The 12,147-nt window shown below is 54.5% G+C and overlaps 3 protein-coding genes across 3 annotated transcripts; all 3 read left to right on the forward strand.

Moving 5' to 3' along the window:
- Positions 1-1,546: 1,546 nt before the first annotated feature.
- N7510_004801 (uncharacterized protein) lies at positions 1,547-4,516 on the forward strand (the record flags this gene model as incomplete). Its single annotated transcript, XM_056976727.1, has 1 exon — positions 1,547-4,516. One exon carries the CDS (start codon positions 1,547-1,549, stop codon positions 4,514-4,516), a length of 2,970 nt encoding a protein of 989 aa, XP_056836683.1.
- A 1,813-nt stretch (positions 4,517-6,329) lies between these two features.
- On the forward strand, positions 6,330-9,755 carry N7510_004802 (putative protein kinase; the record flags this gene model as incomplete). The annotated part of the gene is made up of 3 exons (XM_056976728.1): positions 6,330-7,522; positions 7,578-9,500; positions 9,557-9,755. Coding segments are annotated over 3 exons (3,315 nt in total), but the record flags the coding sequence as incomplete, so codon positions are not given.
- A 1,064-nt stretch (positions 9,756-10,819) lies between these two features.
- On the forward strand, positions 10,820-11,895 carry N7510_004803 (eukaryotic translation initiation factor 4E; the record flags this gene model as incomplete). The annotated part of the gene is made up of 2 exons (XM_056976729.1): positions 10,820-10,854; positions 10,926-11,895. The coding sequence occupies 2 exons, from the start codon at positions 10,820-10,822 to the stop codon at positions 11,893-11,895; spliced, it is 1,005 nt and encodes a 334-aa protein (XP_056836685.1).
- Between the last annotated feature and the right edge of the window lie 252 nt (positions 11,896-12,147).

Genomic DNA, 12,147 nt, shown 5'->3' on the forward strand with positions numbered 1-12,147 from the left:
AGTTTAGGGTTGCGACCTTTCAACAGGTTTCGGATGGTTTTCTGAGTTTCTTACTTCATCACGGATTCGGTGTTCCTGTGTGTTCTTCTTCAATTCTTCTGCATATACTACCTTGACCCCATAACCTGACCTTGCCCTATCATGTTTACCCTTGGCAATATTTTCCATTCTCTCCGACCTCTCGCTTCCAGGGTCGATGAACCGTGTCTATCCTATGCTGACCGGGCCGACGTCGTCCACATTCCTTCTCGTGTATTAGACTCACACGACCGGCCATGCTCCCTTGCTTATTCTCATGTTTGGTTTGGCTCTTTGGAATACATGACCTCAAAAATCCTTGATGGTGCCGGCGAGGCTGTTTCAACACTTGACTTTCTCTATACTTATGTCTCAGCATCCTGATATCAGGCTCTGTCCTCGTCCTCTCTATATGTCCCATATATTGAAATGCCATGTACATTCCCATCTCTTTTCTTGCTCTGTTGATGGCTTTCTTGCCCTATTCCATGCTATGAGTATGAAACCGACATACACTGGACCATCCAGCCTTGACAACTCTGCTCTACAGCCGAGCCCGGTAGCATCAGGGCTCGATTTGAACCCCAATTGCTCCGTGATGGTTGTCATTCACGACGATCCACTCCCAGCGCTTTGCCGCCGACATATTCCACCACCGATACAGTATCGCCGACTCAGCGGCTTAGTCGGCGCCCTTTCTAATTCACACCACGCTTCTTCTTACGATGATGGTCTTCTCTCCCAATACTTCCTTAATCACCTTCATCACTTCCTTCATCTTTTCCGCCATCCTTTCCATCTCCGTCTCGCTTTCTATCATCATTCTCATCGTTGTGCTCATCCGTATCACCACACGCCCTCCTGCCCCCTGTGAGTCCTTTCTCTCCTTTCGTTGATGCGATTGTCATGTTTGCCATCATCTGTTGTGCCTACAGCTTGGATTTCCTTGTCTCTCTTGCACCCGCTCCTTTGCCCCTGCCAGAACACCTCTCCTTCCTGTGATCCCTTGTGCTGCTGGCTGCCCGCCCAAACTGTGTCTGTCCACGAGTCTGCTCTTTTAATCCATCATGCATCCCGTTTTTGTTTTCCTGTGTGACCTTGGCTTTCATGCCATCTTTTTGTCTGCGAGAGGTTAGTGTGTCTCTGTGATAATTATCCAAGCCATAAGCATCTGCGTGGCCAAAGTGCCATATTATCTATTCACCACCTGTTTTCGCCTGAAGACTGACAATGATGGGGCTGCAGCGCCTAGTCCGAGCTGAGGGCCTGGTCTCGAGGGTGTCGAGCCAGACAAGCCTTAAGGTACGTGGACTATATCAAAAGATCCAAGACACCACTAACATGATCTTTGAATAGAAAGTCGTTTCTGCAAGAAGAACCCCCCCAAGAAAACTTTGAAAACCCGCCCAGTCAACACAGTCAGTGACAACTCGGTCCTACTACACCATAGTTGCCCTGTCCGCCCTGAATGGCAGATGTATCGAAGAGTGCGAGCTGACTGCCGATGCCATGCTAGCCCAGGACGAAAATGTTTCGGTCGCAAGGCAACTCGACCGATCAGATGGGTGATGCCGACCGTGAGTTGGCAGAGACGGAAGCCCGCAACCTGATGCCGCCGCCTCCTGTGCCTCCTCAACATCCTCTTCCTACTCATCCCCCTCTCCCTATCCCTCCGTGGCGCACTGTTTCCCCTCTGATTCGACTGCCTGGTCCGGATGAGCTGGCGTCGCCATTCGCCAATCCAGTCTGGTATCCAGAACCGCCTCTTCCTGCGTGGCACTCCAATCACGTCCCTGCAACCACTCATCATGGACTTCTACGGCACTCGAGCAGCTCAACACCCGAGCCTCGCTCTCCTCGCACCTATGGGGATTTTATCCCTGTCCACCGGTTTGGAACCTCGCCTCCCGAGCTGCCACTGGAGCAACTGCCGCATGCCGGTGTTGCCGCTCCTAATACTTCGTCGCGGGATCCGGCTGTCCTTGCACGTAATGTATTAACCACTTTCTTCGGAGTCGAGCCTGCCGGGCCGCCTGGCCCTCGCGAACCCAGCACTAGTGTGATGCTTGGTTCCTTGACCCCTATCGATCCGCAGCTGATGCTGACGACCCCGATGATTGGCGACATGCCCTACACTCCAAGCAATTTGCCCAACCCGTACACGACGGTGCCTGCTTCATATGCTGCTCCTGTCACTGGCGCCGAAACACAGCTTCAAGGAGCGCTTACCGAAGCAGCCACTTCGCAGATGCCTGTCCAGCATGTGCAGAATTCGCCTTCGTATCCAAATACCCCCCAAAGATCGCAGCCGTCTTTAAATACTGTCCAGGGAATGCACCCAATGCCGGTCGAGCGTGAATATGCACTCCAGTCATGGCTCGTCCGCCAGCAGCTGCTCGCGGGCATCCCGATTGATCATCTCGAACCAATGCAAGGCCCCCGTTCCCGACAGCAACAGGTGTCGCCTTCGGGCATTCATACTCGGTACCGGACCCCGGCGCTTCTCATGATTACTGAAGACGGAATTCAAATTCCACGCCTTCCACTTGCTCAATTCCAAGGCACGCTTCAACCGCTGCCTGATCTCCCGGGCCCCCATGGCAATCAGATCCCAGCACTTCCCGCTCTGCCACCGCCCGTGCATACTGGAAATGGGGACGTAATTTCTCGAGCCCAACCACTTGCAGTTCTTCCCGAGGAATTGTATCCACCTTCTGGAGTGGTGCCGCCGCGGAACTCTCTCGAGACTTTTTCGAACAGCAATGCCCGTTTCTCGCCGGTCCAAGGTACTTCCTCGCTATACGTACCAGCCGTTCCGCCCCCCAGCCAGGCCAGTAACGCTCCAGATGACAATGGTGGCGCCGAACCATATGACGATGAAATGGAACTTGAAACACCGGGAAATTGGCATTTTCAACCCATCTATGAAAACAATGGCTTTTACGGCTACGATGGAGCTGGCAATGCCCCTGATGCTTCACCGGGAGTGGATGACGACCTTACCGTGGAACAGATTGCGTTTGCTGCTATGCGCTTGTCTCCTTTCCGGCTGTCTCCCTTGCCAGAGACTGACAAGGGTCATGGCGAAGATCCACCTAACAGCCTTGGAGAAAAGGATGATTGGTTTGTTATGCAAGATTCTTCAGAAACTGGTGGAGAATCGTCTTCGTCTGCCATCAAGGGCAAACAGCATCAACGATACTGCCCACGACAGGACGCAGATCCATTTATCATTGACAATGTGTTTGGTCGCTTCGGAAACTTCCTAATCAAGCCCGGCTCTCCGCAGCAGCCACTCTTCAACAATTCAGATGATGAGCGTCTTGCAAATGCTGAGATTGCGGCTATCTTCAGTGATGCTGACACCGAGGAATTGAAATCTAATTCTAGCGGACGTGGCAGATGCTCCGTCTTCGGAGACACCCAGTTTTCCGTCTCGGACGTCGAGCCCGATTTCCCTCAACCATTCAGCCTGGCTAGGGCTTTTACACAACGGCCGGAGGTTTTCACCGAGGTGATTGATTACCTCAATATGTTTGATATCTTCCAGCTTCAGGGTATCCACAAGACGATCGATCGACTGATCTTGTACGCGATGCCGCAGATTCTGCGCAACTATTTGCCCGCTCATGATCGCTTTGTGGCGCGACTGTTTCCATACGAGAACTTCGTGAGTCTCCGCACAGGTGTCAAGCTTCATTGGCCTGCAACAGCGAATATCGCTCCTGATGGCATGGTCATGCGTCTTGAGCCGAAACTCAACTGGATTGTCTGGCTTAAAATCCGCTTAGATATGGCAAAGGAAATCTTTGCATATGCAAACCGAGTGGAGAACCTCCTGCCTTCTCGAGGTCTTCGCGTGCTGCTCAAGATGTGGCACATTATGGAGATCCCGGACAATTTTATGCGCATGTGGATCATCAAGCACAAGCAGTTGTGGCCAAACAAGGATCTGCGCCTCGCAGTCCGAATCATGAAGGTCCTTGGCACCCTGATCATTCGACGGAATCCACCCTGGCAAGCCACCCTCAAGAGACTGCCTCGCGTTTTCTGGTACCAGAAGGATTTGAGCTTTTTGTACCACTACTTGATCAATGACGCTCCCAACGAGTGGCAGCAGTTCCTGCCCTACGCCGTGCGCACGATGACCGCGCAAGAGTTCAACAATCATGACCCGCCTATTCACGGCGCATTTGACGTCAACACAGTCGGTGAACTCCGCGTGGAGTTCTGGTCCAAGCTTACCCACCACCCAATGTCGAGTTTCCAGGCCGCCCAAGTGTTGTACAAGGACTTGGATTTTAAGGGTGAGATCCGGTCCCTAATCCCTATCGACTACCTCATCGAGAGTGAGATGGACAGTCGCGATCTCGACTGGGACGCGCCCGTTTTCTACCCAGGCGTCAATGCTTCTCATCCCGGTGATCAGTTGATCTGGTGGAACGAGTGGTGGCAGGAGTTCTGGACTCCCTGGCTGCATGTCATAAGGTCGTCGTGATGATGACCAACGACGACAACGTTTTCTACATGAGATTCATCATATTTCTGTATTATTATGTTCACTCCGCCATTTGTTTTACTCTTGGATTCACTTTCACTTACCTATTATTGAAGAGATGACGACCAGAAGTTGTGAAATTTGAGGGGTGTGGAGTTATACCAGCTCTGAAAAAAGGGGACGGGGGAAAGTGCGAGAGGATATGGGAGGAGAGGATTCTAACGGGAGCAGATGAATGATAATTTGTTTGATTCAGCTGTTTCCCTCGAGCGCGTATCCATATCTCCTAGGCGTGCAGTCAAGCCCTATACTTCTTCGATCACATGATTGTATCACGTGGCCACGGGCCTCCTTGAAACGCTCCCTCAACCTCCACCCATCACAATCTCAACTCTTCCCCGCGTTCCTGGTAACAACGCACTCGACGGGCACTCGTATCGCCGTGCACTCGGAACGGATGTCCCGTTAACCACGCATGTTCTACTTTAGAATTTCTGGTCGCCATGTCTTGCAGCGTTGCAGGGTGTCAGATCAGGGCGCTTAGTCCCTCATCACGCTCCTCTCACCCTGGAGGTTCGCGGTCGGCCCTGGACTCAAATCTTGAACCATGAGGTGCGGCTTGTTTTTTAGACTACGGCTGGAGGACTGGGGGCTTTAGAGCGGTGGTTTGTTGTTGCCTGCTACGGAGGATGATGCATCGGCCTGCAAACAACCTAGTTGGGCCCTACCTACCCATATCAGGTACGCTCCCTGCAATGCGGCTGGGCTTCAGAGCCTGGTTATCCGGCCTACTGCTGGGAGAGAAGATGTGGACAATATCGACGCCTCATCTCTTTCCGGCGCGCCTCGGTCTTTGGGGTTGGGGTTCGACTGGACCTGACTGGAGATGTCTCGAGCGTCTCCTGTTGGTGTCTCTCACCTGTTGCAGATGGTCATTGGTGGTATTTCTCTTCAGCTGGTCATGGCTGATTGCATATCTGCTGTAAAACACGGGCGGACACTGGGTCAAAGAGCTTGATCGTGTTGAGAAACCCAGCGTTTCTCGAGACTCACAGCAGCCGTACTCGAATGTCGCCTACCTGGCTACGGGACCAGCATATTGTTCAACCCCAACGGCAAATTGCGTCGCATCATCACCGCCTTCGAAGGTCTTGAGCAGGACTGGCAATACGGGTGGATGCTCATTCCCACTCCCGACACTTTACAGCGGAGTTGGCTTTCGGATTTGATATGGCGTCATTCTGTGATTTCTTGCCACGCTTTCTTTCTGCCAGACCTGCTTTCCAGGCTCGTGCAGTACGTAGATAAATCTGGCTGACACAGCCCGCTGAGGTTTCATGTGAGATACTGCCTCGCAAAGGTATTCACTCTGCAGGCCAAGGCGAAGCGAACCAGGCCTCAGAAACGACCGATACCGGGGCGAGAAGAGCAGGTCCAACCCGTTGCCATGAAAACGAGTCCGTGACGGTCTCGAGGGCTGGGGAGTTGATGAGAGTGACCGTTCTGTCTCTTGGGTCGGCCCAACTGTAGAGCCCCGATTGTGGCCGTGCCTGTTGGTGCAACTGGTCACCCTACGAGTAGCCTAAATTATCTAGTTGTGGTGCGTATCCGCCCCCTTTCTTCCTCTTTGCGCTGCTGTTCTCACATCCGCATTTTCATACACTTCGCAGACCGGAAAAACCATCCGCCCGACCAGACTGATTTGGCTCCACCCGCCGACTCTCGCTTCCCTCGACGGCATCCCCTGGCCAGCCATCGCTTCGCCCTGACTTGGCCCTGACCTCGATTTCAACGTTCTCTTCATCCGCCAGATGTGGCTGGCGACGCTTACATGGCTGGGTCCCGTAGGAGTCCGGTGCTGAGAGACGAGTGGAGCGTCAGCGACCTGCGTGATCCCCGTGATCCCCGTGATCCTCGCGATCCTCGCGACCGGGACAGGCGCAGAGGTCGAGGCTCCAATCGTGCCCGAGGCCAGAATCACCGTGGCCGTGGACGCCCTTACCGGCCCAACGACCGCCATTTCGACCGCGGCAGGTCGCCACCCCCAACCCACGCGTCCCGATTTGGGCCTGATTCGTCTCACGACTTGGGCGAATTCCCCGTGAACCGATCTCCTCGCCACGGTTCTCCCGGTCTGTCACCCTCTGGGCCCCAGAACGACCGACGCCCGAGCTTTCGACCACCCCCATCTGCTGCCGACGACTCTTGGAACACCCATCGATCCGGCCCCCCGCCAGATAGGGACTCCTTTGACTCACGAAGAGACGAGTCGCCATTTCCACCTCCATCTAAACGCAAAAGAACTCGAAGTCCTTCTCCTCACGGCCATCGCCCATCTGTTCCTCATCATCAACACGCCAAACACGGAGAAAGACGGGACAGAAGCCCTCCGTATCAAAAGCGAGGCGGCCGGTTTCAGGGTCGTGGTGGTGGTAGAGGGAGATCCCCTCAGCGCCGCCGTGATCGCCGCAGAAAAGACGACCAACGGCCTGGAATCCCACGCTCAGGCCCATCTAGATCCCCTGTCCGGGAGAGGAGGTGGTCCCGATCACCCAGTGCCAACGACCACAGCGACAATCATTCTCGGTATCGATCACCATCTCGACACTCTGCGCGGTCGGAGCGCTCGAGATCTCTCATTTCTCGCGGCTCAAGGGGCGACCTGGAGATGGGCTCGACTCGGCCGATTCAATCCGTCGTGGACGACTCCGCCCGGCCACCCTCTCCTCCTCGTCCGATCCCGAGTTATGCAGACAATGACCGTGGGCCCGGAGGTGGGCCAGCTGATCTACGAGATACATTTCCCATGCACGGCATGAGAGCATCCGATGTCCCTCACAAACAACGTCGACGACCTTCCCACCCGCATCTTGATACCCGGCCATATGCCACGTCGCCACAGTATGCGACCCCATCGAGCTCATATCATGGATCACCACAGCCTGGGTCCCCATATTCTGGGCGAGCCGGCTGGGGAGGGCAACCCCCTTATCCAGGTCAATCTGGGTGAGTTTCTCCCTTAACCCCGGGGGTGAGAAAATCTAACCATATATCAATACAGGCGCGGCTCTCCATATCATCAGAATGGTCCTCCCGGGCAGTACTATCAGATCCATCAAGGCTCGCACAACGGTCCTCCGAATCACCACCCTCAGTCTTATGGCCCGCCGTCATACCGAGGCGGGCATGGTGGCTATCGCGGAAATCATCCAAACCAGGGTCAAGAGCGCCGCTTCTCCGGATCTGGGCCTCACAACTATAACACCGGACCCTCACAGCGTGGAGGTAGAGGCAATTTTAACAACCACCAATGGTCTGCGTCTGGCTCTAGGGGTCGCGGAGGTCAACACAGCCCTCGTCATATGCACAGTCATGGGTCACAGACTCCTCCGAGCCACGATACATTTACAAATGATCCGCGGTCGCCTCGTGCAGGGGAACCGCAACCTCGTTCAAGACGTCCTAGCAAGGATGATCTTCAAAGAGAAGATGATTACCCTAAGCCGGTATCGGAAAGTGGCGATACCCAACAGATGCCCCCTCCTGGTCCAGAGTCGGAATTATCAACCCCAGCTAAGGCTGGCGGGAAATTCAGTTTCGCTTTCAAATCAAAGGCCGCGCCTGCTCCGTCCCCGAAACCGGTCCCTGACCTTGCGCAGCGGATGCAGGTCCGCGATCCACCTCCGCGTGTGCCTGAACCAACACCGCCTCGAAACAGGTTGACCAATGGGCCACTACCTACATTCAAACCAGATACTAATCGCTTTGATCGTCGTGACCGTGGAGGACGGGAGCGGGGTCGAGATCGCAGAGAATTCCGGGACTCACGAGATTTCAATCCGCGAGACCGCCGAGATGACCGCCGATTCGATCAACGTCGTGATAAACGAAAGGGCGACCGGCGTTCTGATTTTCGTCAAGATTATCCAGAACGACAAGATCGTCCCAATCGTCAAGATCGTCGCCGGGAACTTTCGATTGACGCGCCGAGGGAACCGCCGCCAAAGCCGAAAAAGATCCTTACCCGGCCAAAGCCACGCCCTATCCTCTCCGAGGAATTTGCTCAAGCCGATTCTGTCTACTATAGAAAACCAGGAAACGAATCAGTGATCGGCGCTGGCACATATGGCAAGGTCTTCAAAGCAATTCATGTCTACACGAAGCGCCAAGTGGCACTCAAGAAAATTCGGATGGAAGGCGAGAAAGATGGCTTCCCCGTCACTGCAGTACGCGAGATAAAGCTACTCCAGCATCTGCGAAACGAAAACGTGGTTAGTTTGTTGGAAGTCATGGTGGAAAAGAACGAATGTTTCATGGTCTTCGAATATCTCTCTCATGACTTGACGGGTCTCATCAATCACCCCACGTTCTCCCTGACCCTGGCACACAAGAAGGACCTGGCGAAGCAGATGTTCGAAGGCTTGAATTATCTCCACCATCGCGGCGTTCTTCACCGAGACATCAAGGCGGCCAACATCCTCATCAGCAACCGCGGCCTGTTGAAATATGCCGACTTTGGATTGGCTCGATTCTTCTCCAAGACCCGCCAGCTTGACTACACCAATCGCGTGATCACGATCTGGTACCGTCCCCCAGAACTCCTGCTGGGTGAGACCCGGTACGGTCCAGCCGTGGATGTTTGGAGTGCCGCCTGCGTTTGCATGGAGATGTTCACAAAAAAGGCCGTCTTCCCCGGCGAAGGCAGCGAGCTCAGCCAGATGGACAAGCTTTACAATCTGTTGGGCACGCCTACTCGCGCAGAGTGGCAGGATGTTGTGGAGATGCCATGGTTCCAGCTGATGCGGCCGACGGAGCGCAAGAAGCGAGTTTTCGAGGAGGCATTTCGCGGGGTGTTGACACCGGCTGCCCTGCATTTGATCTCGCAGGTCTTCCAGTACGATCCCGCGAAGCGGCCCAGCGCCGAAGACGTCCTCAAGCACCCCTACTTCGTGTCTGAAGATCCGGCGCCTCAGCCGCCCATTGAGTACGTTCCCTCCCTTGCTTGTATATGCTACGAGTTATTTACTGACAGCTATTCAGACTGGAGAATATTGAAGGCGACTGGCACGAGTTCGAAAGCAAGGCTCTTCGCAAAGAGGCCCGGCGCGTCGAATACCAAAATCAGAAGGACCGCGAGAAGCGCAAGGCCGAGGTTGCAGCGCCGCCGAGCGACCGTGACCCCAAGCGCGTCAGACAAGACGAGAGCAGTCATCGCCCGGCTTCTTCTGCGCCGAGTTGACGGGATTGTGTATCTCTTGGCATATTTTATCTATTTGTATTGCATGGCTGGTGGATGGGTTGCATTTACGTTCACGGGGCTTCGGCGTGCTTGTTACATATTGCCCACCGCCAATAAACATTTTTGGTCAACATTGTTCCCCGAGCCGGAGTTTCGTAGGCAGGCAGCTATATTAAGAACGGACTGGTTGCGGTTAGTCGCCATTGCACGCAGAGTAGACCAGATCGTTTGTGTGCAGCAAGAAAACACGCTCATCAGACTTTGCCAATCGACCTCACGCCCAACCAGCCGGAGTAGCAGGCGGTTGAGACCTCGGATTACCAGAGAGCTCAGATAATTTTCGTCATAGAGAGAGAAGCAAGACGCAGAAAAAAAACTGAATTGCTACTGACCACGTACTGGATTCTAAGAAGAAAACTAGGAAGAATAGCAATGTCCCGTCATTCAGGTCATCAACGCATCATGGGTTGCTCCGTGAAGAGCCCTCGTGATGATGGTTTTAGATGCGATCGGTTGATCTCGACACACTCATCGGAAACGCCGGGGCAGTGGGCAATAGAAAGACACCCAGCGGTGATTTGAGTTGGTGGTCTTGGTTTTGTGGAAGAAAAGAAGAGGGAAAGCGAGAAAAAACGGCAGAAAAGGGAGAGGCCTCGGGTAAAAGTCGGTGCGAGCGGAGTCACCTGTTCTGATTGGGTCGCAGCTCACGTTACGCTCTCCAAGTCACTTCATGTTCCTTCACTACTATTCCACCTTGTGTCATTTCCCCCATCCTCACGACTTCCTCGCCACTATCTCTGCCGCTTTGAATCCCATTCTCTTATCCCTCCTCTCTTGACCCCTTGCACTCCCTTGCTTTTCGTGTTCTCACCTCGTCTGTCCTTCCGTCTCCGGTGAAGAATCTAGTCTCCGCTCCACTTCCTACCGTCGCCGAGATAAAAATCCGAGAGAAAAAAAAGCTATAGACGACCGACTGTGCCCACCTACGAGGAGTGCCGTGGTTTTGGCTGTTCGGCTCTCCCTGATGACCGCTCGTGTCTCGGGCAGTCTGGTCACCCGCCGCGATGGATAATGCAAACCTGTGGTCTCGTCGGGCAAAGTAAGTGGGGAGCCGGGAATTCTGTCATTCCCTGGCAAGAACAATCACTAACGCATGTGTCTCGTTTCCAGCTCCTCCTCCAAATTGTCGCTGTCGATGGCCGGGACGGACAACAAGGACGGTGGCGCTCGAGTCGACCTGCCCCGCTCCTCCAAACGGTTTGGACCCGACAGTTCTCACGGCCGCTCGAATCCATTCAACGCAATATCCCCGCTGTCGGGCGGAGTCTCGTCGTCGGCTGCCAACCCTTCTTCCGCTTTCGGTCTAGGGTCTGGCGCATTCGCCTCGTTCGGTGCGCCCAAGACACCTGGTGGCTCGTCTGAGACGAAGATGTCCAGTGAGAGTCGCGACATGTCTGCGGAGCAGGAAGAAGCCCTGAGCGCGAAGCTGTCTGTATCTGGTGTTGATGAGCATCCGCTCAAGTCTACGTGGATCGTCTGGTATCGTCCTCCTACGCCCAAATATTCCGACTACGAGAAATCGACCATTGCGCTCGCCGCGATATCATCTGTCGAGAGCTTCTGGGCGGTATACTCGCATCTCAAGCGGCCCTCGCTTCTTCCGACGGTCTCGGACTACCACATCTTTAAGAAGGGTATCCGCCCGGTGTGGGAAGATGAGGCCAACAAGCGGGGCGGCAAGTGGATCGTGCGATTGAAGAAGGGCGTTGCCGATCGATTCTGGGAGGACCTATTGCTGGCCATGGCCGGCGATCAGTTTGCCGAGGCCGGTGATGAAGTCTGTGGCGCCGTCCTCAGCGTGCGCGGTGGCGAGGATGTCTTGAGTATCTGGACTCGGATCGATGGAGGTCGAAACATCAAGATCCGGGAAACGATCAAGCGCTTGCTCGCGTTTCCGCCCGACACCAACATCATCTGGAAGAGCCACGATGATAGCATCGCCCAGCGGTCGGCCATCGACCAGGCCCGCCATGAGAAAGCCACGGCCGGCAGCGGTCACCACCAGGGATCGGAGCGGCGGCGCGTAACCGGCCATGACGACCCGATGACGGTGGATAAAGGCAAGGCTGTAGCCTCGTGAAGGCCAGTCCCGGCCTAGGGCCCTGTATAGTACACCACACCACACCACACCACAAAAGAGCCACGATCACATTTCATTGGGACGCGTTTGGGTAAGGAAGGGGTCGGTGGGGCATCGAGGCGAACTCAGCGGGTTGATTTTTATGCGAGAAACTCATACGAAATGTTGTTTTCCTTCCTCTTGTGGCTTTTCTGGAATGTCCTGATGCTTTTCGTTCTGTATACAACGGTGGCGATGCAGTCTTTTTTTTGT

This window comes from Penicillium lagena (assembly GCF_028827675.1).
Source record: "Penicillium lagena strain IBT 129212 chromosome Unknown utg000002l_segment0_segment0, whole genome shotgun sequence".
NCBI lineage: Eukaryota > Fungi > Ascomycota > Eurotiomycetes > Eurotiales > Aspergillaceae > Penicillium > Penicillium lagena.